Raw genomic sequence first — 24,130 nt, forward strand, 5'->3', positions numbered from 1 at the left:
ATGTATAACAACTTATAAGTACAGATTCTTATCGTAATCAAGACAACTATGATTTACATAGTTTAAGGATTTTTTAATTAAGTGACGCGTAACGAAAATAAGTAGAAATCTTATCGCGATAAAGATCTTAATACAGATATGGTTCTACAAATAAATTTTATAAAAAGCAAAAAGGATAATAATAATAATATCGAGATGATATTAATTTAAGGGTTCTTTGTAATTTATCATTATAATATACGACAAATAAATACATTACGTAATAAATTAGTTTTCGTAAAAACCTACGAAACTTTTTGTTCATATGTGTCATATACAAATCTATATATAAATGCGAATGTGGTTTAACAAACGAAGGTTGAAAAATATGAATATCGAAAGTATTGTAATAATTATGAAATATGAACGCTTACCATAGCTGCAGGATTTTACCAACGGATTAGTGGAAGCCATGAAGTACAATTTACGGTGTAACCGAAATATCAGCGAAAAGATGACGAAAAAAGACTTCGTATACGACATTCGTCCACCAATTCAAAGTTCCAGAAAGGTAGGTTATTATAACTCGTATAACCAAATATCTTTTTCTCTTTCGATACACACTAGCCTCACGCGAATTATTGGTTTTCGTTTAATTCATAAATACGAGATTTAGATTCGTGAAATCGAGAATTAGAAAAATCAGTATTTTATTAATGTGAATAATAAAACTTGAACGAGACTCCAAGATTTTAAATCGAAGGTGACGCTACCGGTACAATAAACCAACATGGCGTACCATTTGCCCGCGCGAGAATATTCAAGGAATATTGAAACGATTGCCATGAAATATTAAATTATACGTCATACCGGTGTATGTGTAATGAGTTTAACGATAGATAATTTACATTTTAAAACGTTATGTGTATCTTAGATAATTGTTAAGAAAATGGAATATCAAGAACTTTTAATATTTTATTTAAGCTATGTTATTATATATATTGGAACGTGGCGTCGTGTTTGACTGCGTACAACTTTTTACAAATATTTTTATTTTTATTTCATCGAAACTTAATTGAAATTCATGATATTTTGAACTTGTAATCACTGAATACGCACAGTTCTCTTTATATTAGTAAACTACATATAATACGGAATAAACTATAAAAATTGACGGGAGTATTCGAAACGGTCAGTACGGTTAAAGCCATATTTGTACTGACGTAATTATGCGCATTGCGCAGTTTCTGTGTCATTTGAATACCGATGATTCGTAAGAAGGTATGTTTATAAAAGCAATACTTGTGACAACATTTCATGAAATGTAACCACCATTTTCGATTGTACGACACTGCAATGATTTCGTTATCAGAAATATTTCCAAATATTATAAAAGAATCGTTATTATAACAAGTAGTAATGAAATAAATACAATTACGAAAACGACGACGTTGTTCACATTAGATACTTTAAAGTATATCGAACTGATGTGATTTTGATTTTAAATTCAAATAATGTAAACGATAATTGACATTTAACGTTGCAATATTTAATCTCGTATATTTGAACGTTCTTAGATTTTCGTATACGCTTATATGATATTCTATACGTTACCTTGATATCGATAGTATCCTTTTGTAACTTTTGGGCACCATTAGATGTTTGTCGTAGATGCTCTTATAAAAAAAGAAATGTGTTTACAGTTGGAAGAAGGAAAATATCCAATCGTGTTACCACTACAACTGCGAAAAAAACATAGTACCGATTCGAAAATGCCCCAATACTCCGTTATTTCGGAAAAGAACGATTACAATCAAAATAACGACGAAATGAATGTAAGTATGCAATTCTATCATTCAGTATGCAGTTTGTACTATTAATTGCACTATTATATACAAGGTTTCATCGTTTATTATATAATTTGTATAATTAATGTATCATTGTATATGTATTAATTGTTATTATATCCAATGTGTATTTCAGAAATATCTGCATATAATATAAATATTATGTATATTTGCTCCGATTATTAATCGATCGATATTATCAATTTTCGGAATCTAGTTTAATATCGTATCGATATTTATCATTCAGAAAGGTATATAGATCTTTTACTCATAGCTTTCAGAGCAACGAGCCTTGAAATTCGAGTGCAATTTCTGCCATGAACAAATTGCTACACTTTTGTCTTTGTCCACTCACATTAAATTTCATCGACGCAGATATTGCAAGTATTGCTACTGGATACTACCAGAGAACGAAACGATGAAAGAGCATATCGAAAGTACTCATCGAATCGATCCAGGTATGAACACATGTACATTGAATTTTTCTATACGAATAGATCGTCAATCACGATTAAATGTCAATATTGTAAAAGCGAAATTTGACAACAAAACAAAAATGTTCCGTACATTGTGTAAATGCGATGGACCTATATGGATTTCTATCATTGAGACGCTGTGTCTCATTTATATTAATCTAAATTGCTATTACTTGGCATTTTGTCTGTTTTTGAATACGTAGCTTATAAAGTTTGTCCACGATAGAAGATTACACAATAAAAGGCGGTATGTTTTTAACAATGCTTTTATTATATTTTAATCGTTTATAATTAAAATACATCAGTTTTTTAGCAAATCATATAGTATATACAAGAAATATAAATATTATAGATTCGTCTATGCATTTAAGTTTTAACATGTATATTCAGTGATCTGGAATAACAGTCTGCAGTATACTTTCAACGTCATCTTGACAGTTTTCGTAAATGATATTTTTTCCTCGCAGTCCTAAGTCGTTTGACAATAGCTTGAGGTTCTGTAAAACGGAAATTATTTGAATTTACAAGAAGAAGATTTTAATACATCATTTACCTTTGCAACCGTTACATCAGTCCTCTTCAAATTTCTACAATCAAGTACAACGTCGTATGAATTTTCGTTTGAAAGCTTCATTATGTAAGCTCGAAAATGTTCCGCTGCTGGAAACGTGATACTCTCATCAGGAATAATGCGAATCACGGTTCTATCTCCTACCTACGGTTCAGGAATCATTTTACCACACACGACAATAAACTTTTGTCTATATGCGACGGTGCTAAGCTAACTAAAACTACTAAAGTACCTTAGTTAGCTTGGTACTGTTACATTTGGCTGGAAACTTATTAGTAGTTAGTGCACAATGAGTTAAAAATGTTAGAATAACATTAAATATTTAAATAGTTAAAATATTAGTTTAATCGCGTAAAAGTGATACATTTAATTTACCTGTTCAATTTCGGTTTGAACCGAAGGTCGAGCCGAGAAATACAATAATATTGCAAGATTTAACGATATACCGATAATGATTCCCCATTCCAGTTTAAGAAAAACGCAGAACAGTAAGGTAATCAACATGAGGAAAAAGTCGATTTCTGAAATGAGGCGCAACTGTCAGGAATATGAAATTGAATCGCGTTTGTCACGATCCAATTTACTTACTTTTTGCGCGCCATAATAGAGCGTACGTTTTGAAGTCGAGCATGTAGTACATAGAGCATATTATAACGCCAGCTAAAGTCGCTTTAGGAATAAAACGAAAAGTGGATGTGAGCAAGCCAGCCGCTAGTAATACGAGAGCGCCTGCAAGCAAGGAATTGTCACGATTAAGAAAAAAATTCAGGGGATTCATTCGTACGTTTTCCAACTATCTGATTGTACTTCGTCTTTCTTTTCTCCCTTGGTGATACATATTATCGGCGAGACATTTATAACGCTTGTTTGAGAAGTCATATGTACACACACACACACACACACACACACTTACCTGTGAATAAACCTCCAAAAGTAGTTTTCACTCCAGATGAGTTATTGACAGCAGTTCGTGTAAAAGAACCTGTAACTGGCATTGATCGAACAAGCGAACCGCCTATGTTACACAATCCTAACGCGAGCATTTCTTGCGTGCCGTCCAAAGATTTACCCTTCGCTAAAAGTTCATAGTTCGCTCGAAATTATTCAAGTAATTTTAATTATTAAAATAATGTCCAAAATTGTATTGCCATCTAACGAATATACGTATATACGTTCATAATTGTTCGAACGACGTTGACAGCGGATGAACATTTGCTGAATAGTTTGATATGTTAACCGCGTCATTAAAAATCTGCATAATCATTATTTTTTACATTACAGGTCGACGAAAAGAAATTAGATCAGCTTCAGTTCCGAGCTTCGACTGTATAATACGTGAATCGTTCGAACGATTATGAATGATATTCTACATAACATAGCGTACCAAACGCTTTTGCTATCGCCATATGTTCAATGGTAGATACAATCGGGACGGTGACCAGCGACATTCCCATAGCACCAGCAGTCGTAAGGAAATCATTGGTTATTGCATTGAATTTCGGCAGACCAAACGGTGGCAATCCATGACCCATCGATCCTAGAAATCATTTATTTTTGCTCCCATTCTCTTCCTTCTTGCTGTGGACGCAGCGTTACGCGGTTTAACGAATGATCAAAGAACGGGTTTCTCGCGAGACGGATTTTTCAATTATCGTGTTGTTCTCACCGGTTAGATTAAAAGGATATAGATCGTAGATGGAAAAGATATACGCCATCAAAGTTCCTACGATGACCACCAATGCGTTGCGCGCGAGAATAGTGGCCCAGGCGATTTTCTGTGACCAAGTACCGGTTCGACGTCCAGGTAAATTCTTCGATAAAAAGCAATATGAATATTAAGTTATGTTCGATGAAAACATAGCTCCTGTCAGATTTTTGTACGCTATTGGAATAAAATTTTGTCCAACACTGAATCGATGTATCGCAAACTAAAGAATAAAATGAATTATAGAATTGTTTAATTTTGACCCGTAATCTTTGATCGAATTTCGCTTTATGTGACTGTACCTTTAATAGAACCAACGCCGCTATCGTTCCAATACCTAGCAACGTGTCTTGGTACCGGATCATCCTCAGATTTGAAAACACCGAGATCAAAGAATCTACCAAGTCTTCGCTTCTACCGGGTATTCCTAACAACGGTTTGAACTGCGAAGTGGCTATGTTAATCGATGCAGCCGCGGTGAAGCCCGTAATTACGGGTAAGGAAATGAAGTCTAACAAGAAACCTGAAATTCGTGCGCAACTATTTTAATTGTTAGGAAAGACAGAGAAACGTAAGAAGGTTAAAGATGAAGGTCAGAATCTGGAACGTGTAATAAAACATTTATAATTAAGGTTTTGTTAACAAATTCCATTTACAATTCTTCTCGTGTAAGCAAATGTTTCTGGTCACAACCGAAGAAATGTCACCTAAATTGGAATTTGTTTTACCTGCCAAATATTGTAACGAATATGTTATACGTACTATGAATAATTTATATATTTTTGCATATTATCTGCATGCTGTGCATTTTTGTATCTTCAAATTTGCGCCTTGAAAAAAGACACGCATGAAAATCTGTAGTCAAATCACTCACCTAAATGAAAGAAGCCGAGTAACGCGATAATGCAGCCTTTCAAAAACGTAAGCAGAACCGCGACATCAGCATTGTATTTTGTTACCAAAGGTTGCACCATCGTTGCCATAATAGCAGTTGGACCGATAGTAATACTTGTACAGGAACCAAAAATAATGTACAGGAAGGATGCCATGAAAGACGCATATAACCCATACTAAAGGAAAAAAGAGACAAAATGGTGTGACGTTTGAATTAAAAGACATAGAAACTAATACGCTTCTATCAATGCCAGTTGACGAGTTCACAACAAAAACAACGCCGCAAGTGTAAAACTTTGCAACTGTAAAATCTATTGTCACGTACACCTATACATATGTATATAGAGTCTTTTGAAACAATTTTTTGATCATGTTATTCAGGATCCTATTGCACTTTTGTAAGATTGTATCGTCAATTTTAAAATCTTAGAAAATTTCAGAAAAAGTCAGAAATTCCTGCGTGATATCTTCTTTATGGAAAGAAGATGGTTCTAATTGAAGAATCTCCAGGGTCTGGCTTTGACAGGCTTCATCTATTAAATCTGTCGAATTACAATTTGATTGATATTACTTCCAAGAAATCTGTGAACGTTGAAAGTTTTACAATAGAAATTTGACTGTCGCTACTAATCTTGACACATGTTCAGAAAATCGATCTTTTTTATGCAAAATGTTTTCTGCTTTCTGGAAAAATTCGAATGTGGGAAAGAGAGTCGTCCTTCTTACGAGGCTGTCGGAAGAGCGTTAATTTACCTCGGGACTTAAATCAGCCACGATAGCGTAAGCGATGCCTTGAGGAATAGCCGTGAGGCCAACCGTGAAGCCGGCCAGTGCATCTTGAGGCAGCCATGTGAGTTTGTAATTCCTAGCCCACGACAGAATCGGTAGCCTCCTCTTCGTGTACTTGTAGCAACAGTCCCTGCTGCATCGTGACACTTGAAACGATACAACGATATACGTGAATTTTACTTTAGCTTCTAAGGTATCTGTCAACATTTTCACGAAAGATCCACAAAAAAAAAACTCCAGCAAATCGAATAGCGTTTCCGCCTTTAAACATGGAAATAGAAACTTAATTCTTTCGATATCCCCCCGGTGATCTAAATTAGGTGAACTCACTTTTCTTGTAAATTATAGCCCTCGGTTTCTCCAACATGTTTAAAATTGTTCTAACACTTGAAACACTACACTATGAAACGCTATATAAATAACTTGCTCTTACATTTAATTTCTATACGCACAACTGTATTTTTTATTCGCAATTTTACAATGTTCAATTTTTATTTTCATAATTATATTTGTTTCATATCTCCAAACGAGTTTCACTCAAAGATTCTACGACGAATACCATCGATAGAAGAATATCGTAGAGAAGATACTTCGTAAAGAATTCGTAGGGAATGGTAAAAAGTTGTCGTTGGAATAATTACGAGACAAGAAAATATCGACATAGGAGAGTACGACGCGTGAGTCTGTTGCAAGGCACAACGATACGCTCGATAGCGTCGTTGATTATAGAAGCAAACTGATTATAAATATCATTGCCTTGTACTCTCGAGAAGTCACACGAGTTATGATTACTTATATTTATCACGATACTCCCACTTCCTTCAAACTTGTCGATTCACAGATTGTCACTGCGATCACGCACTCAACTATGTGATACTCAAGATGTTTGCTTTTGCACTACGTGTTCTTCTCTTTCTTATTCGTTTCCTAGCTCTCTCTCTCTCTGTCTGTCTCTCTGTCTCTCTGTCTCTCTGTCTCCCTGTCTCTCTCTCTGTCTGTCTCTCTGTCTCTCTGTCTCTCTGTCTCTCTGTCTGTCTCTCTGTCTGTCTGTCTCTCTGTCTGTCTGTCTCTCTATCTGTCTGTCTGTCTGTCTGTTTGTCTCTCTGTCTGTCTCCCTGTCTGTCTCTCTGTCTGTCTGTCTCTCTGTCTCTCTGTCTGTCTGTCTCTCTGTCTCTCTGTCTCCCTGTCTCCCTGTCTGTCTCTCTGTCTGTCTGTCTGTCTCTCTGTCTCTCTGTCTGTCTCCCTGTCTGTCTCCCTGTCTGTCTCTCTGTCTCTCTGTCTCCCTGTCTCCCTGTCTGTCTCTCTGTCTGTCTGTCTGTCTGTCTCTCTGTCTGTCTCCCTGTCTGTCTCCCTGTCTGTCTCTCTGTCTGTCTCTCTGTCTGTCTGTCTCTCTGTCTCTCTGTCTGTCTGTCTCTCTGTCTGTCTCTCTGTCTCTGTCTCTCTGGGTAAGCTGAATCGTTCATGTCAATCTTCAGACTATTCTAAGCTTCCAAAAATTCTGGTAGAATTCTCAAATGCTCATTGAAGTCTCTACTATGTTATAGAATCACTTTTTTGGGAGGAAGAAAAACTCACTTTGAAGAAACGTAGCAGCGAAACTTCACTGGATGCACAAATAGCCCAGATTGTCTAAGGAGTTTGCTCAAGAGGGTTCCACCTTTAAGAATTATTGCCTGGTTAGATTATTTCGTTGAGAATTATTAACCGTTATTTTCGAGTCGTTTATCTTCCTGATTTCCTCACATTTTTTCGCCGGATAACCAAAGTAATAGAACGGGGGCGCAACGCCTGCGCGAAATCCAGGATTCTCGGTCAACTTACAGGCTAGTGGGTATGAATGAAAGCTGCGAGCTTCCAGTATCGCGCGAAATAGAGGCCTCGTCGTTCCTACGTTAGTTTTCATCTCGTGCAATTTCGTAATCAGTGCTATCGTCCAAGAGAAAGCAATTCGGCCACTTGACCCATTTAATCCATCGATTACACGGTGGAAGACACGAGTGATAAATCCTTAACGCGCTACTAACAACGAGGCTTCAATAATCTTTCGCTGATAGACATCGAGGATATTAAAAGAGTCTGTAAGAGTTTCCTTTGTAAAAATTCTGCTGCAATATGCAATGTCTCTGTATTTGTTGCTTTGTATAAAAAGGGATGATTTAGATATGAAAGAAAAAATTGTTTACGTACGTAATTGCCAAGCTGCGACAAATAGCTCGTATTTTCGTAGAATTATTCGAATATTTATGTAACTGTAAATAAGAATTGCATCAGGCAAAGCGTTGCGTTAATTTAGCGTTCGTTCGGTGATTTGTAATAAATGTAATTGAAAAATTATCGAAGAATCGATGGTGAAACTGACTGGTTTTTATAGCGTCGATCGAGCGCGCGATGAAACGCCAACTAATTCGATTAATCTATCGCGACACGTGAGAGAAAAAAGCTTCTTATTCGGTTTAAAAGCCTTGGGAATTCCACAATATCTTTCGCCATCTTATCGGATCGAATGAAATATTGTAATACATCGTGAAGGCTTCAAAGGTTGTGTAATGAAGTTGATGTTCTTCATTTGGTAACACATAATAGGTAAGATATGTATCTTTTCCAAGAGTTACAGTTTTAGATCCACTATAAGTTGTTTTATTTCTCAACTATATCGAATTAGAAGACTTGATTTTCGAAAATTAACGACGATAGACTTATCAAACGTTTTCTCTGTGGTATTCAATGATTAAAAGCTTGAAGAATTAAATATATCTCGTTTGAAAATTGTACGACGATAAAATTCAGATTATAGCATCGTAAGATAAATCAAGAATAATAAAATAAAATAATAAATCTCATTCTTACGTATAGTAAGATTTAATAATTCTCGTTTGTATCGTATTCATTTTTCTCTGCTATTTGAATTCGAAGGCCACACGTGAAGAATAATAAGAGTAACGTTCTCAATCTTTTTTTTATCTAGAAACATATTTGTAAAATTCGATTCGTCGTCAACCAATTAGACATTAAGACACGTTATACCGCATCATTTATGCCGATTTATTTATTTATACGAATTTAAGAAATCAGATACACGATACACGTTACAGATACACGAGCGCCAAAAATCAAACTGATCAATTTCAGTTTTTCCAAATTTCTCGATTTAGTCGTCTAATTGGCAATCCAATTAATATGCAATTCCCAAGGCATACGAATGTCTCAATTGCACAAATTCGCTTATCGCGAGGGAAGAACACGAATAACAAAAAGCCCGAAGATAAATTTAAGAGAATAATATTTGCGTCTTCTTTAAATTTCAATTTATCGAGCGGATCATTGAATGCACAATTGGCAAGATCCAGTAGGTTTTTCCCGTCTCTAAATATTTCACACATTCAAATATTCCTTTTTGATCGTACGACGTGAAAATAAAATCGTCGATCAAAATGTACTTGTCGTATTTTCTTTGCGACCTTCGTAACTGATCAAACACTTTTTCAAACCGAATAACTCGATCCAAACGACTTGAGTTCCCTTTCGAGAAGTTAGGATGACTAGTTCATTATACGTCGCGTGAAGAAGTTTTCAAAGAAATTCAGTTACTCGGAGTCGCGAAGAAAAAGATAAAGATCGTTCTTTTACGACTTCTTTACCTGTAATGGAAATTCAAAGACTGTTTGTTCAATTATGCGACCAACTGTATGATATTTCCAATCGAATTTCCCTCGATCAATGCAACCTTAGCTTTTTCAATGTACCTTTACCGCTATCTTAAGACAATTATCTTAACTATATCTAAATTCTAAGATAAACGTTATATGCTCGTAATTAATGATCGAAATCTTTGATCTTAATTGAGGTTGCTCACACGTTCAGATATGAACGAATATTAACAGTGAAATATCGAATTAAACAAATTAGCAGCTTCTGTAAATTAGCAGCATCTCGGATCACGAGAATATTAAACGCGTGTAATTAAAACGTTCATACGTCCATTTATACGTGTACTCGAATTAATACTCGAATATTATTAGAATCGACCGAACGATATCGTGTAAAGATATTTCCATAGCTGTTCCAGGCTGCTATCGTTGATAAAGTTAAATACCTAACGGATTAACATGTACGTGGAAGGAAAGATCGGCCCTTGAACGATGTACTTGCGGATTAAGCACGAGCTTAGGTGTATTCATGCTGGCAAGACAATCTTATTGTTAGAAAGAAAAATCACCGATATACATATGTATTATCTACGCAGGTGGCATTTTGTAGATACGATTGCCAACGAAATTGCTGGTCTAATTAAACTTACGTATATACAGTGGCTCGCGGAGATAATCGAACATTCTTAACAATTTTTTATTTGTACAGAATGCGGCCGAATAACACGTACAGGCGGGCTTATGCTTTAAGAGGATACTTTACGTAAAAATAAGAGGAAAATACGGAGTAACATTTTTTCAGCCGGGGCTTGATTTTCCAGATAGTCGAATTTGAATCGTTGAAGTAATACTATATGATGTTTTATTAATTACAAAATTTATATAGAACAAAATAACTATTTCGTATGTAACATAATAATTTGAAGTATTAACGAACAGCGCTCTATTCTCTTGTACATCTCAAACAGGAATAATTTTCTTTTATTGCACGCTCATTCATCGAACACATGCTCTTTCGTTCCTCGCTCGCACGATATATATGTACACACATTTATTTTCTAACATGAATATTTATCGATTATAATAAATAACCGGCGAGAGGTTGTTCTATATGCGAGAATCAGCTGAAAATTTATCATACACGTGTATTAGGCTGATTCTCCATTGAACAACGTACAAACTCTGTTTTCTTGAAAGTGGAGTCTTAAACGGAACAAAGTTGTTCCACACTTTTTACTTCACCGATGGTATCCCCTTGGAGGTAGACGTTCATATGTTATTTAGCAATAAAGATAGAAAAATTTACCAAATGTCCAGCTGGACAAATTGTAAAGTAGAAATTAAATAAAAAAAAGAAACATCTTTCATTTATTTTGACAAGTAGAATTAATGTTTCCTGATTGTTGGCTCATACCTAAGTGGTAATTACCCAAGTTCACGTGTAATTGACATATCATTTCACTCGGTTTTCTCGGAAACTAAGCATCCAACGAACAAATTTCATTCTGTACATTATTCTATTCTGTATTCTCTTCTTATTTTCTCATCATTAACTTATGCCCGTTTGCACATGTTATTCGACCGCATCCTTCGTATTATACGAAACATTTTGACATCTCATTAACACTGTGAGTCTTGTCTACACTGACAGACAATCGTCCGCAGACAATCCAAATCTGTGTTTCGTGGAAAATTCGTAAAGAAAATTCAAGTGCAGAAACAGACAGCGGATAAAAGTGCCTGGTACACACCGTCGGACAAATGTTGGAAGAACGTGCAAACGCATGCAACACACAGCTTAGTTTAATCGTCTTTTCGTTAACAAGCTTCTTTTACTTGATTCTTTTATTTTACTCAGACAAGTTCCTCTTTCTTCTTGCGCAAATTAAGAAATACACCATATACCCCATGAACAACGATAGCAACATTGTTCAAAGTCATGGCTGGAGACACTAATTACATTTCTTTTTTTTTTTTTTATTTAATTTGTACTTTACAATTTGTACAGCTGGACATTTGGTAAATTTTTCTAACGTTATGAGATGTTTTGTTTTTAGTCTTCTTTTTATATGGGTTTGCGTTGGATGCATTGCCATTCTTTTCCTGTATTTTTCTGTGTATCTGTCGATTTCTTCTTTATCCATTGTGTTATATTATACAGGGTGGTTAGTAACTGGTGATACGAGCGGAAAGGGGGTGATTCTACGCGAAAAAAGAAGTCGAAAATATAGAATAACAATTTTTCGTTCGAGGCTTTGTTTTCGAGAAAATCGACTTTGAACTTTCGCTCGGTACGCGTGCACTTTATCACGTCTCGTTATAACGGATCTCACTGTAGATCGTTGTCTCGATGGAAAAATGAAAAAAAAATTTTTTTAATTTTTATTCTATATTTTCGATTTCTTTTCTCGCGTAGAATTACCCCCTTTCCGTTTGTACCACCAGTTACCAACCACCCTGTATATTACGTAATAATTATTGTTACGACCGTTCGCGGAGAGACGCGGTCGCTAGGAAAACGCGTCAGCGAGAGGCGTAAATTCTCGCTACGATTATGTTAATCGACGCCGCGAAGTAGTCGTTCCCCTGTTTCGGTTAGGATAACAGAGGTGGTTTAATGAATGTAACACTGTATTAACAGGTTAACATAGAACAATATATTTTACAATAATATGATGAAGATGTTACAGAAATTTGACTCGACTTTGCGATATCTCTAGATAAATTCGTTTGCTCGTCAAATTTGTCGAAGTGTCACGTTTGACTCGTCAGAAGGAACTGAACGCCCTTCGATTATTCCTTTGTCTCATTTGGAAGACGACCCCCACTATGCTCGGGTCACGCCACCGCTCGCGCCTATGATCACGTATGCCTCTTCTAGTGTGAAAAACGTAACGGTCAAAAATCGACGTTTCTAGAGCTCGCTGCTTAGCGACAACTATGCTCTCGTCGATACATTGTATATGATCCGGCGGGCAGATAAGACGGTTTGCCTGCGACGTTGTAGGACCGCGAGCGACGATTAGAAAATACAGCCTGTGGTAAGCCTCGTGGCGTAACAATTATATTAATTACATGTGGGCATCAGAGACTCGGGCATGGGAGAAGTCGATCAGTGTTGGGCCGATCCGAGATCACGAGTACACTGCTATGCTAGAAACTAGTAGACAAACGACATTGTTTACAGATAATCTACGTATATTGTCCGCCGATAACCACCAAGATATGTGCAGATATGTCGTTTGTACACTAATCGGGTATCTTGGTATTCCTCGGTATGGACGAGTTGAGGATCTGTTGGAGATGGAACAACGGTTCCTCCCACTCAAGCACGAAGGAGATTTCAAGCTTTTGAAATGCTGACTTTTGAACGATAAGCACATACGACGCCCACTTGCGGAGTGGAATATCATGTAAATATAAATAATTAAGGTTATAACGACGAAGAGATTTTCTTCTTGTTGATATTTACAGAAGCCCAGAATTTAATGATTTTGTTCGTGTTTTACGATCTTTCGAATTTTTCCAAAAATTTGTATACCGATACTTTACCGACATAAATATCAACCTAAATAATACGCTAATAACATTTTGCAGGAAATGTGACGATAGATCGTATTAACACTTTACCGACCGCTAGCAATTCAACAACATACGCACGTCCGACCGGCAGCCCAGGCGCAGATTCTCCCTGGCGCCGGCTCTGTTTCGGTTTAGACTCTCCAATACCATTCTTTTCGTTCATCGCGAACGGTATGTTTTTCAAATTGGTATAAAACCGTGGGAGCTTACAAAGCAACGCGATTGACGCAACTGAGCAAGGTACCTTAGTACTAAATAACAAATTACTACTCAAATAATGAGAAAGATTGTCGGCGACAAAAAGCCGATTAATAGGCTATCGGTTGGTAAGCGTCGACGACAAAAACTGATTAATAAGCTATCGGTCGGTAAAGTGTTAAAAAATGTATAGTCCCATTTAAAAACAAGCGAACCTTTGTTCGATTTCCCAACGATTCTTCACGACGCATCCATGAAGAGGCCGGTGCGTCACTTCGTCACTGTCTTCAACTTTACTTACTTTCAAATTCAAATTTCCTACTTTCGCCTTTACTTTCCATCTAAACAGCAAATACGTACCGCGTCATAAATCTCACCATCGCACAGCGAGATCGTTGTTTTGCAGACCTACCAGGGGTAAAAAAGATTCTCTCTGCATCTGCCCATGGACACTGCTCTTCTTCTTCATTGCGATGAAAAACGAAATACTTGCTCGTGCGCGGGCATTTTACGGAACTGTTCCCCGACAATTGTCTGCCAGTGTGGACTAGGCTTTAACGAGACACAATCAGCGTGATTCAATCAATCAGCGTACGTCGATAAAATTCGATATTCGGAAAAGATTCCCATAAGATTTTGTAGATGATCGTGTAGAATTGATATTGGACTGGTCGTAGTTTCATTGTTTCAATAAGCACACGAATAACGTTGCCAACAATGAAGAAGAAGAACACGTTCATGCAACAGCACGTTCTTCTGCTTGCACGGCCGTGACTGAGAAATTTCGAAGCCAAATAAACCAGTTTGAAATGATATGCAAAATAATGGAAATCAATTCAAATTTTCTAGCTGCATAGTTTAACGCTTAAGAACCAATTGACTTGTTACAATGCAAGTGGAAAACTTTTGCTTTCCTGCTTTCATAAAACTCGGAATTACCTCAATTATCGATCGATTTTAAAATGAAAAGCAAGATTAAACTAAAAGCTTTAAACTAAAAGCAAGAAGATATACTTTTGAGTTGCGAGTGAAGTACGTTTCGAAATTTGCTCCGACCAACGAGTCATTTATCCACCTTCGTTCACAAACACCTGCTAATTTTATATGAAAGCTGATAATTGGTTCACGTTGTTAGAACTATTGTGCATGTTAATTTAGCTTTACAGTTTGTATTCGTCTAAAATAATGGAAATCACTGTGCACATGGAAATTATTTGACAGCAAATCAATGAATTCTCAAACTGTTTATTGGTTGTTTATAAATTACGTTTGATGAATTAAAAAGTGTATTTGTCAAACGCTTTTATAATGAACAGAAGATCAGAGAATGGAATAAAACAGTTGGAGCACTCAACTTCTACTCAACTTGGTAATAAAACGAGATTTCTCCGTGTATTTTCGATCAATCGCAGGAAGACGCCACGAACAGATCGATCCCCTTACTTCTTGTGGGATAATAGGGGTGATTGATGTGGTATAACACTGCGATTAACAAGTTATAAATTTTATATTTTCAACAACTTATTACACTGAAGAGTTACACCGTTACGTATGATATAAATGTCGTAGACGATACTTTGACGTATGAAGATCTGATAGATATGTGGCGGATCGGTATCAACAGGACACAGACAGGTCGAGGCATCAACGCGGCGCAACACCTCCCGGGCGATCCGCGGGTACCAACCGTCAACACCAGAGGGCTACGACAACAACGAGTCTGTCTATCTCGCTAGCAGTCGAATATACGGGCGCATGATATAAATACCGCACCTAGTGAGATTCCCTCTACGTCTAAGGCATGGACTCCCAGGCATAGCCTTAATGACGAGTCCACCGGTAGTCCCGTGACGAAACGCAAACTCTCTTTTCATCCAGCTCGAACCACACCCCCGCCAAAGATAAATACTGAATGTTCTTTCGTAGTAGAGCAAAAGGTCCCCTTACAGTTGAATATAGAATAAGAAGAAGTTGATCTTTCTTGATGTAAAAGATGTGCAGAAGTCTCCTGGTGTAGAGTTGACCCTCCTTATGTCGTAGACGAAGTATAGAGTGAACTGAGAAGTGACTGCTCTGTCGTTATGAGAACAAGTCAAGCTCGTTCTTGTGTGATTACGGAGGAAAGCTCGTGTGCCTTCTGAACTAAGAACGTGGATTCGTTGTTCACACTTTTCGTTAGAAAAGTGAGGGTTACGATCCGCGATGCCCATTGGTTATAAGCCGACGTTAATAAATGGAGATTGGAGGAGGAAGCCTCCTACCGACACGTGGCTTGGGTGTGACCTTGTTCATGGGAAAAACTGGCTTTCCCGTTAATTTTTTTTTTTATTTATTTAAATTTTACAATTTGTCCAGTAGGACATTTTTCCATTAAATATCCACTTTTTCCGTTAGATAACCCGCTTTCTCCGTAATTTGTAAGAACGTGCAATAAACCTAAGGACTGTTTCAAGTACCAGCTATAAACCGAAAATACTTGCAGGATTAAAGGTTGCTGCAAGCTAGTAAGATTCAGTTCATGGCGGGGCCTTAGGTTTATTGAGAGTCTCTATAATGGTGCTTGAGCCTCGACGGTCAGACAATAAAGGACGTCGCGTGGACCATCTCACGCGACGTAACACTCCGATTTTTTCTGATAAAACTGTATACACGCGATATTGTCCCTGATCTAAACTAACAATAATAAAATTGGAAATCGTCACGTTCTTCGAATCCGGTCGGCGCAGCTTTCATGTTCCCATTCGCTGCATGTTATACATCATAGTCAATATTTGCTTAAGCGGTTCGTCATATTTTTTGCCACAATACACGCAACAGTCATTTTCATTATTATTTCTTTCAGGTTTGCTTAAATTTTTCTGTTTGTCGGGTTTTCTTTCTTTTTTAGAGTTTCTCGATATTTCCTCGGCGAAAATATCGCGTCTCGTATATCTTTCGAAAAATATTTCGTGTTGATAGACATTGCACGTTTACGAATATTTCCTTGTGAGAAGTCATTATTTCCTTCGATTTCGACCTAATACACGATTCGTACTAATTTCCATTATACATGTAACAACAAAGTACGTGCCCGTGTCTGTTTATCGATTTTCTGTCCGACATTTTCCGTTCGCCACGTAGAAATCGCGTGTAACGCTTAACACGAATCCCGCGATTCCGCACGATTAAGTTTACACGATCCGATAGGATACGGAGTATTTAACACGCGCTACTAATCAAACTTCGTTTCAATTACAAACATTTTAATAATATACATTGACCACGATACCAGCCGCGTTTCCGTTCAAAGTATCTCATTTAGAGAAAATAAAATTACGAACGAATAGTCCAAACGAATAGTTCAAACAAATAGTTCAAACAAATAGTTCAAACGAATAGTCAAAAGGTTTCAGTGGAACTTGAAGTTTATTTAAGAAAAAAGATACTGCAAGTTATTCGATCAAAGTATCACCCGTTGCTTTCTACAACTTTAAGCCAAGTGATACATTTTTTTTCTTTTTTATTGAATTTGTACTTTGCAATTTGTCCAGCTGGACATTCGGTAAATTCGGTGAATGATAAATTCCATCACGGCAAAATATCGTGTCTTAGACAAGAACCAATCGTCGGAGGATCGATAAAGAAGAACATTCTGTGGAATTGCTGCGTGACAGCGTTAAGTGCTTCTGCTAGAGAAAAGACACGAGTCTTCACTAGAACGTCCCGTAGCAGCCAGCTTTTTCGCTAGACGTTGCTGCTTCGGAATGCTATTCGTCTCGATCGATGCAACGCGCCTTGTCCGATACCCACTTCCAGCTGATCGATCAGGTACTAAGGTAATTCAACGACTGCATCTTGTCTAAAGAAGCAGCATTTCTTCGTGATAGAATTCATCAGTTGCTTGATAAATGGCTTAAAGTCGTAGAAAGCAAGGGGAAATACTTTGACCGAAATACTTTCGCTGTATTTTTACCTTAAATAAACCTTTTGTTGCGAAACTGAGTTGAAAAATTATTCATTCAGTAAAAAGTAACTTGACTTAAACTCTCGCGAGTCATCTACGAATTGAGAATTAGAAGATTAATAAAGATAAACTTTATGTTGTATTATTTTTACTTGTATCTTCAACAAATTACGCTTTCGATATTGCAGAGTAATGATTTTATATTCCTTGTGGTCTCGTTTCAGAATGATCGACAACCGTGACGCCGTTTTTCGTAAAATTCGTGATAAAAAAAGCTTGATGGACAACGAAACTTCCTTGCACGATATATCTCTAAACGAGGAGTACATTCTTGACAGGACCGATGTCAGAGTAATTTTTATTACGCTCTATTCCATCGTCTTCGTTTTCTGCTTTATCGGTAAGTGATCGTCTCGATCTAAATCGATCAAATTACCAATTGAGTGTCAAAACCAATTTGATCCGTATCCGCATCGCATGCTTTGAAACTTTCCATCGGCTTATCGCAAGAAGAGAAGCAGGAATATCGTGTAAAGCAATAAAAGTTTTGATAAAATTTGAAGCTTTCGAACTTATTTGTATTATAGACATTTATACAACGACTCAAAAATATGCGGAGGATAATCGCTTTTATCTTTGAAAAAACCTGATATAAAAGAATTAGCAAATTTTTCCAAAATTTATCCATTATATTCGCGCCTCTGAAACGTATCTAGTTTGCAAAATTATTAAGTACGAACTTTTAGAATTTAAAAGTATATTTTTTAATGTGTGTACGTTTAAAAAGGAATCAAACGTTAAATTATGTGAAAATAAAGGTAAGGAGCCAGACAAAACGTTAATTGTTTCGTGACTTATTTCCGCGAGAAATTTGTGGAACGTTTTGATCTAAGAAGGAATTTATCAATTTTAATGAGTTTGCAGTAGGGTTCAAAGAATAAATTCCTTTTCATAATTATTCTTTCAAATAGTCATCCAGGCAATTGTCCCAAAGAATACCTTCAAACACTATAATCTATGCTCTCATCGGTGAATCACGAGATACCTGATAACTTCGAACGTAACCTTTCGATAAGATAGGTCTGTAACAAATTCTTCAAAACGCAGTACCTATAATTTAGTTTTCCTTATAATACACGCGTCTTACAGACGTGTTCAATTTGCAAGATTAATATTAAACGTGAATTGTATATCGAAGAACATTTATGCAGAAAATATTTGATACTGAAAAATATTTCTTCCGGAATATATCTTCACGCTATCGATCGAGTTTGTTAAGCATTGCGTTAAGCGACGAACGATAAACGTAGAAAAGGTTCGCGAAACGTTTGATTTCGATAGGATTAAGAGAAACATTCGTATGGAAGAAACGATGCAATGTATAAAATCCCTTTGAATTCTGCTTTCAGGTAATTCGATGGTGATCTTTGTGGTAACATTTTCACGACGATTACGGAGTATTACCAACTTCTTTTTGGCGAACCTGGCAGTAGCCGATTTCTGCGTCGGTATCTTTTGCGTGTATCAAACGTTGACAAATTACCTAATGAACAGTTGGCGACTCGGTGATTTTCTCTGCAAAGTATACATGTTCGTCCACGCGCTTTCCTACACAGCCAGCGTATTAATCCTAATGGTGGTTTGCATTGAACGATACTTGGCTATCGTTTACCCGATTAAGTGCAGGTCGGTACTGACAAGAAGCCGACTGCAGCTGGTAATAGGAATAGTTTGGATGGTTGCCGCGATTTATGCTTTGCCGAGATTCTTTTATGTTGAGACCATGCAGAATCGTTTAATCACCGGCGACGTGGACATCATTTGCATAGCCAATATCCAGAAGCACAACAAAACTTTGTTGGACGCCGTAAATCTCGTCTTTCTTTACTTACTTCCGCTACTTCTGATGTGCTGCCTTTACACGAGAATCGCTGTCGGGTTATGGAGAAGCGACACTACCCTCGGAGGACCGGGTTTGGCGACTAAAAGCAAAAATGATAGCCTCCATCGTGTTCACAGTTCCGGTAGGAATGTGCTTCGCGCCAGACGCGGTGTAATAAGGTACGAGCTATGTTTTAGTAGTAGACTGCGGATATTTATGCACATTTGTATCTTTATGGATATAGCGCTTGAAATGTATCCCTCGTCCATAAAAGCAAAAGAAAAGATGGCGAAGAATTGTTTTAACTAATCGATATTAAAGATATACCGATTCTTTGAATATTTCTATTTTGCGTGTTATGCTATGAGCGTTTCACGTACATTTCTGTGCTCTCAAATTTCCCATAAACGTATAAAAACCCGCAGTCTAGAGATCAGCGATAAAATGAAATTAAATTGAAAATCCGAGGTAATTCTGGTCCTTGCAATGTCCCGATGATATCGGTCGAGGGTTGACTCCCTATCGCCGAGGTAGAGTCTCGGAGACTTGGCTGATTCTATCTGTCTGGTTCTCTTCCATTCTGTTTAGAAATAAGTCTGATTTCGTCTGTGTTTCGCCAGTACTACTACATGCATACGCGTTCACGCAAATACACTGAAATCTGTAAGAACGGTAAGTCGGTAAAAAAGATTGCCAGAAATCTGTCCTATATTCGTGTATAAGTTACCCGCAAGTTGAGCATCGTGTTTAGAAGACGAATATGCCACGATACTTAGCGGAGAGAGGTACGTATTAAGAGGAATGTGCAAGATACGTGAAAGGAATATAGGGAAGATGTACAGGCGTGGAAAGAATAAATGTAAGTACTGAAAAATTTTGCGATAGTGTGGAATGATTTAGAAACGTAGACAGAGTAAAGAGGGAAAAAGATAAATAGAGAAGAGGAAAAATGGATATCAAAGAACAGATATGTGTAATAAAAGAATTAGTTGACAGAGTCGAACAGCGATAGAACGGATAGGATAGGAAGAAATGCATAGCGTTGATTATCTGATTGTTATAGGGTAGAGTGGACAGAATTGAAAAATGTGGGAAAAGGATGTGGAAGGATGAGAATGTGCGACAGAGATATGTGTGTATGGTAATTCAGGAGAAATTGTAAATCAAGTCTCATTTCTTGACTGCGAGGTCGACATTAAATAAATAAATATACGCAGGATGTCCTGAATAACGCGACTCACTATTTTTCTGCCATTTGCGGCCATGTAACAAAAAATCTGTTGAACTGAACTTTAACGGCGTCGTGTGTAGTACGAACGACTTTGTTTTCATAACGACAACGATAAACCTAGTATCGAGTTAATAAAAATATGGTCCCATTTATCTTACCCAAGTTACCTTGCTTTCGCTATGAAAATAAAGTATTTTCAAGATTTTTTTTGTTCATTGTTCGTAGTACATTCGACACCTTTAAACAACGGTTCAAAACATTGTCTGTTACACGGCCGCAGATAGCGATAAGAAATAGTGAGCGAGCACCCTGTATATTCATATACGTATATCTGCAACTTCAGGAATCAGGAGTCACGCAGACTTCACCTCGAGCTTTACGCCGCAAGCATAGTGCCTCGGGTTAAATTGAAACTGACGAAATTTTCTAGAATGCTAATCGCAGTGGTGATGATGTTCGCCGTATGCAATCTGCCGCAACAAGCACGGATCGCCTGGCGCCACTGGAGCTCGAGTTATGATCGATCATCGAACTTCAGCACCCTCCTAACCTTATCCACTTTTTTAATTTCCTACACAAACTCTTGTCTGAATCCTTTTTTATATGCTTTCCTCTCGCGAAACTTTCAAAAAGGAATAAAAGAACTTCTGAACTGCGGAAAGACAAGAAATCGGAGCAGCGTTTTGGTCATGGGACGTACCGCAAGAGAAGCAGCAATGCGACAAGAAAACGACGAAGGGAACGTAAATGATTTTCGGCGAAGTTTACTGGTCTGTCTTAGTTCTGATCGAGACAGCTCTGTCGCAGTTCCACCGAGTACAGACCAAACCATTTACGAAAAATCCAGTTACTAATTAGTTTTATTGGTGGAACTTTCAGCCGCGCTTTATTCACCAAACCTTTCGAGATTAGACTGTTAAGAGTATCTTTTTTTAAGCAGAGTCCGACGCAACTGAAACGAAGATCTCCCTGTCGAATGACTTTGTTCTTTCGCTAGTTCGAAACGAAATCGATCCTATTCGGGCACATTCGTGCTCTTTCTCGTTGTATATATATACTGGGTGTTCGGCTACTGATTTTACATAATTTAAAGGTTTGATTCTTGACGTCGAAATAAGGCAAAACTCAAGAATAAAAAAAATTGTGCTCTCAGTTTTGTTTTTTAGTTATTGACAATTACGATGTTTGTGTTAACAACTTCCTTCGCTCTCTTTTTACTGTTAATACGAGGTACGATAATAACGTCGTGATTTCACACGAGAATACAAACATACGGAAAAATACATCATAGTTTTCATATTATTTTTCAGAAAATCGATAAAAGATCAGAAGGCAACGAATCATAAGGAAAAATGTATAGTTTACAGCTTGTAAATTAGTAAACTACTGTGCAAGAGAATTCAGACGTAATGTAATATCTTTGCAGAGTTGATCGACAATTTTTAGAATACTGAACCAATACTGCAGATTCACGGTTGCCAAGTTTTCCGATTACACGGAATTTGCATTAATCTAACTCGTATTTGACATTTGGCATCGGCACATGTGGTTTTAGCAGACAGATATATGGATCTTTACGAGATCATACATATTCGACGAGAATAGGGGGAAAAAAGAGATGAAAATTTCATTGAAATATAAGGCTCGTTAATAGAACCTCGATTTATTACATCGACTGTTGGTAATAGAAATGAAACAAACTAAAAAATAAAATCAACGAATGAATATCAGAAGCAAAATATGATAAGTATATTTTTATTAATACTCTGATTTTAATATTATTTCATGAATGTCGAGGATTATTAACGTAATGAATAATTAATTGTCTAAATACTTTTACAATCTCTGTGTAATACTTGCACTAAATGTCTTGTAATTTCTACATATATTTTCAGATTTGTTTCAAACTTTACTATCATTTATCGTGATAGTCGGCCTCATAACAGTACTAATGACGTTTCAAAATGTTTCGCGCAACACATAATATATTCATAAAGTAAATCTGTAACTGAATACTTTCATAAATAACTGTAGTCACATTTTGTTATTGTCCGAACACTTTTGGAAGTAATTAAATATATGTATCATATGGAGTTTCATTAAACGATTTCTTTCTCGTTTAAATTATTATCGTTCCGCTCTCGTCTCTTTCCCTGTTTCTGTCGAATCATGTGAGCGTTATCTGCATTTTTTCTTTCCTACGCTGTTTTGTTTTCCGCGTTATCTCGTCGGGGTCTCGAGTTCGCAGCCAAGTAACCGGTTAACTCCGGTCCATCGACTTCTCCGTACAGCTTTAACGTTTTATCGGGTAATGGGCGATCCTCTTTCAATAAAGATACCTTTCAGCTTTGTTCTCATCCATCGATGATCGTGAGATTAATAAATAATCTTAAGAAAAATTATTTACTAGATCATAAATTCATATTTTCGGACATATAATTAAAAGCGTAGAATCTCGGTAAAAATTTGTTTTACCTGTCAAGTATTATAGAAAGCTATGTATATATATATTTTAAATATTTTATATATTCTTTCATGTTACGTGTATTCTGCACGATTTTTCGCCTGCAAATGTTCTATAAATGCAGAAAAGTTTAAATGCAGTTTCCTGATTACAAATTGTCACTTTAGTCTCCTGGCACATAAACTTTTTCTGTATTGGCGAAGGTTGGTTGTGTTCGTGTAACCTGCGAGTGTTCGACCATCTTCGTGAACCAACGTGTGTCTGTTCACAATAGGTGTCTACAAGCTTTTAAATTCTTTCGTGATCAAAGTTCGGCAAAGTTGTAAACAGGACGTTGCACCGCGTGGATGCTCCGGGGCTGCAATATGCTCGATTTATCTGTCGAAGGAGACGAACATATCAAGAAGAAATAAACGAGAGTTCGAACGGATCCAGAGTTGGCGATAGCAGCGTAATAATTATTGCAAAATCAGACCCCCAGCAGGCGTTGCATCACGTAGCATTAGATGACCCCGAAATGGAAAATATATTTTGCAGTAACCGTCGTCGTGTATCATGCGCCTGTACGCAAAAATATTCTTCTTTCATTCTCAGAACGATATTAAAAGAGATAAACAATTTAGAATTTTCTTTCCCCATCGCATTTTCTGATCACTAGATTGCGAGTGTTTATGTATTTTTGGAGAACTTTAAGTAGATTCGTGATTTGTACGCTAAATATTGTAGTTTAAGTAATTTGTTCGTTTATAGAAAACCGTAAATAGAGATTTGTTTTACTATTGTATATTACAACTATATTACTACTTTCGCTTCATATTTATCTATATTTTTTCTATATCATATGCATTTTGTATATTTTCACGTATTTAAGTTTATATTTTTTAGGTTATGTTCACAAAAATGCGAAATATTTCCTGTTATT

General features: G+C 36.8%; 3 protein-coding genes across 6 annotated transcripts; 2 read left to right on the forward strand and 1 right to left on the reverse strand.

The window, feature by feature from the left end:
• Positions 1–269: 269 nt before the first annotated feature.
• On the forward strand, positions 270–7,931 carry LOC117240660. Its single transcript, XM_033506689.1, has 4 exons — positions 270–550; positions 1,683–1,814; positions 2,101–2,284; positions 7,806–7,931. Exons 1-4 carry the CDS (start codon positions 452–454, stop codon positions 7,892–7,894), a joined length of 504 nt encoding a protein of 167 aa, XP_033362580.1. The 5' UTR covers positions 270–451; the 3' UTR covers positions 7,895–7,931.
• LOC117240656 (sodium-independent sulfate anion transporter-like) lies at positions 2,588–19,612 on the reverse strand. Of its 3 annotated transcripts, none has more exons than XM_033506681.1 (11): positions 6,592–6,880; positions 6,226–6,407; positions 5,453–5,648; positions 4,881–5,101; positions 4,540–4,684; positions 4,258–4,410; positions 3,787–3,948; positions 3,462–3,602; positions 3,249–3,394; positions 2,856–3,017; positions 2,588–2,799 (listed from the first exon to the last, which is right to left on the reverse strand). In XM_033506681.1, exons 1-11 carry the CDS (start codon positions 6,626–6,628, stop codon positions 2,689–2,691), a joined length of 1,656 nt encoding a protein of 551 aa, XP_033362572.1. In that variant the 5' UTR covers positions 6,629–6,880; the 3' UTR covers positions 2,588–2,688. The 3 variants fall into 3 exon arrangements, with proteins under 3 accessions (XP_033362572.1, XP_033362573.1, XP_033362574.1); XM_033506682.1 differs by lacking the exon at positions 6,592–6,880 and adding an exon at positions 19,524–19,612 and having other exon boundaries at positions 2,674–2,799; XM_033506683.1 differs by lacking the exon at positions 6,592–6,880 and adding an exon at positions 7,837–7,852 and having other exon boundaries at positions 2,674–2,799.
• On the forward strand, positions 7,924–22,718 carry LOC117240658 (trissin receptor). Of its 2 annotated transcripts, XM_033506687.1 has the most exons (5): positions 7,924–8,844; positions 17,845–18,031; positions 19,041–19,692; positions 21,175–21,610; positions 21,685–22,718. In XM_033506687.1, the coding sequence occupies exons 2-4, from the start codon at positions 17,857–17,859 to the stop codon at positions 21,596–21,598; spliced, it is 1,251 nt and encodes a 416-aa protein (XP_033362578.1). In that variant the 5' UTR covers positions 7,924–8,844; positions 17,845–17,856; the 3' UTR covers positions 21,599–21,610; positions 21,685–22,718. The 2 variants fall into 2 exon arrangements, with proteins under 2 accessions (XP_033362578.1, XP_033362577.1); XM_033506686.1 differs by having other exon boundaries at positions 21,175–22,718.
• Positions 22,719–24,130: the final 1,412 nt, after the last annotated feature.

Source organism: Bombus vosnesenskii, unplaced genomic scaffold (assembly GCF_011952255.1).
Source record: "Bombus vosnesenskii isolate JDL3184/JDL3185 unplaced genomic scaffold, Bvos_JDL3184-5_v1.1 scf7180000014824, whole genome shotgun sequence".
NCBI classification, from domain to species: domain Eukaryota; kingdom Metazoa; phylum Arthropoda; class Insecta; order Hymenoptera; family Apidae; genus Bombus; species Bombus vosnesenskii.

Coding starts and splice junctions, on each gene's coding strand:
- LOC117240656 (XM_033506681.1), bottom strand. CDS start 6,628: ATGTTGGAGAAACCGAGGGCTATAATTTACAAGAAAA. Junction 5,102..5,452: donor ACTCGGCTTCTTTCATTTAG/GTGAGTGATTTG, acceptor CACGAATTTCAG/GTTTCTTGTTAGACTTCATT. Junction 3,603..3,786: donor TTTTGGAGGTTTATTCACAG/GTAAGTGTGTGT, acceptor CCTTGCTTGCAG/GCGCTCTCGTATTACTAGCG.
- LOC117240660 (XM_033506689.1), top strand. CDS start 452: ATGAAGTACAATTTACGGTGTAACCGAAATATCAGCGAAAAGATGACG. Junction 551..1,682: donor CAATTCAAAGTTCCAGAAAG/GTAGGTTATTAT, acceptor ATGTGTTTACAG/TTGGAAGAAGGAAAATATCC. Junction 1,815..2,100: donor AAAATAACGACGAAATGAAT/GTAAGTATGCAA, acceptor TTTTACTCATAG/CTTTCAGAGCAACGAGCCTT.
- LOC117240658 (XM_033506686.1), top strand. CDS start 17,857: ATGATCGACAACCGTGACGCCGTTTTTCGTAAAATTCGTGATAAAAAA. Junction 18,032..19,040: donor CTTCGTTTTCTGCTTTATCG/GTAAGTGATCGT, acceptor TTCTGCTTTCAG/GTAATTCGATGGTGATCTTT. Junction 19,693..21,174: donor GCCAGACGCGGTGTAATAAG/GTACGAGCTATG, acceptor GAAATTTTCTAG/AATGCTAATCGCAGTGGTGA.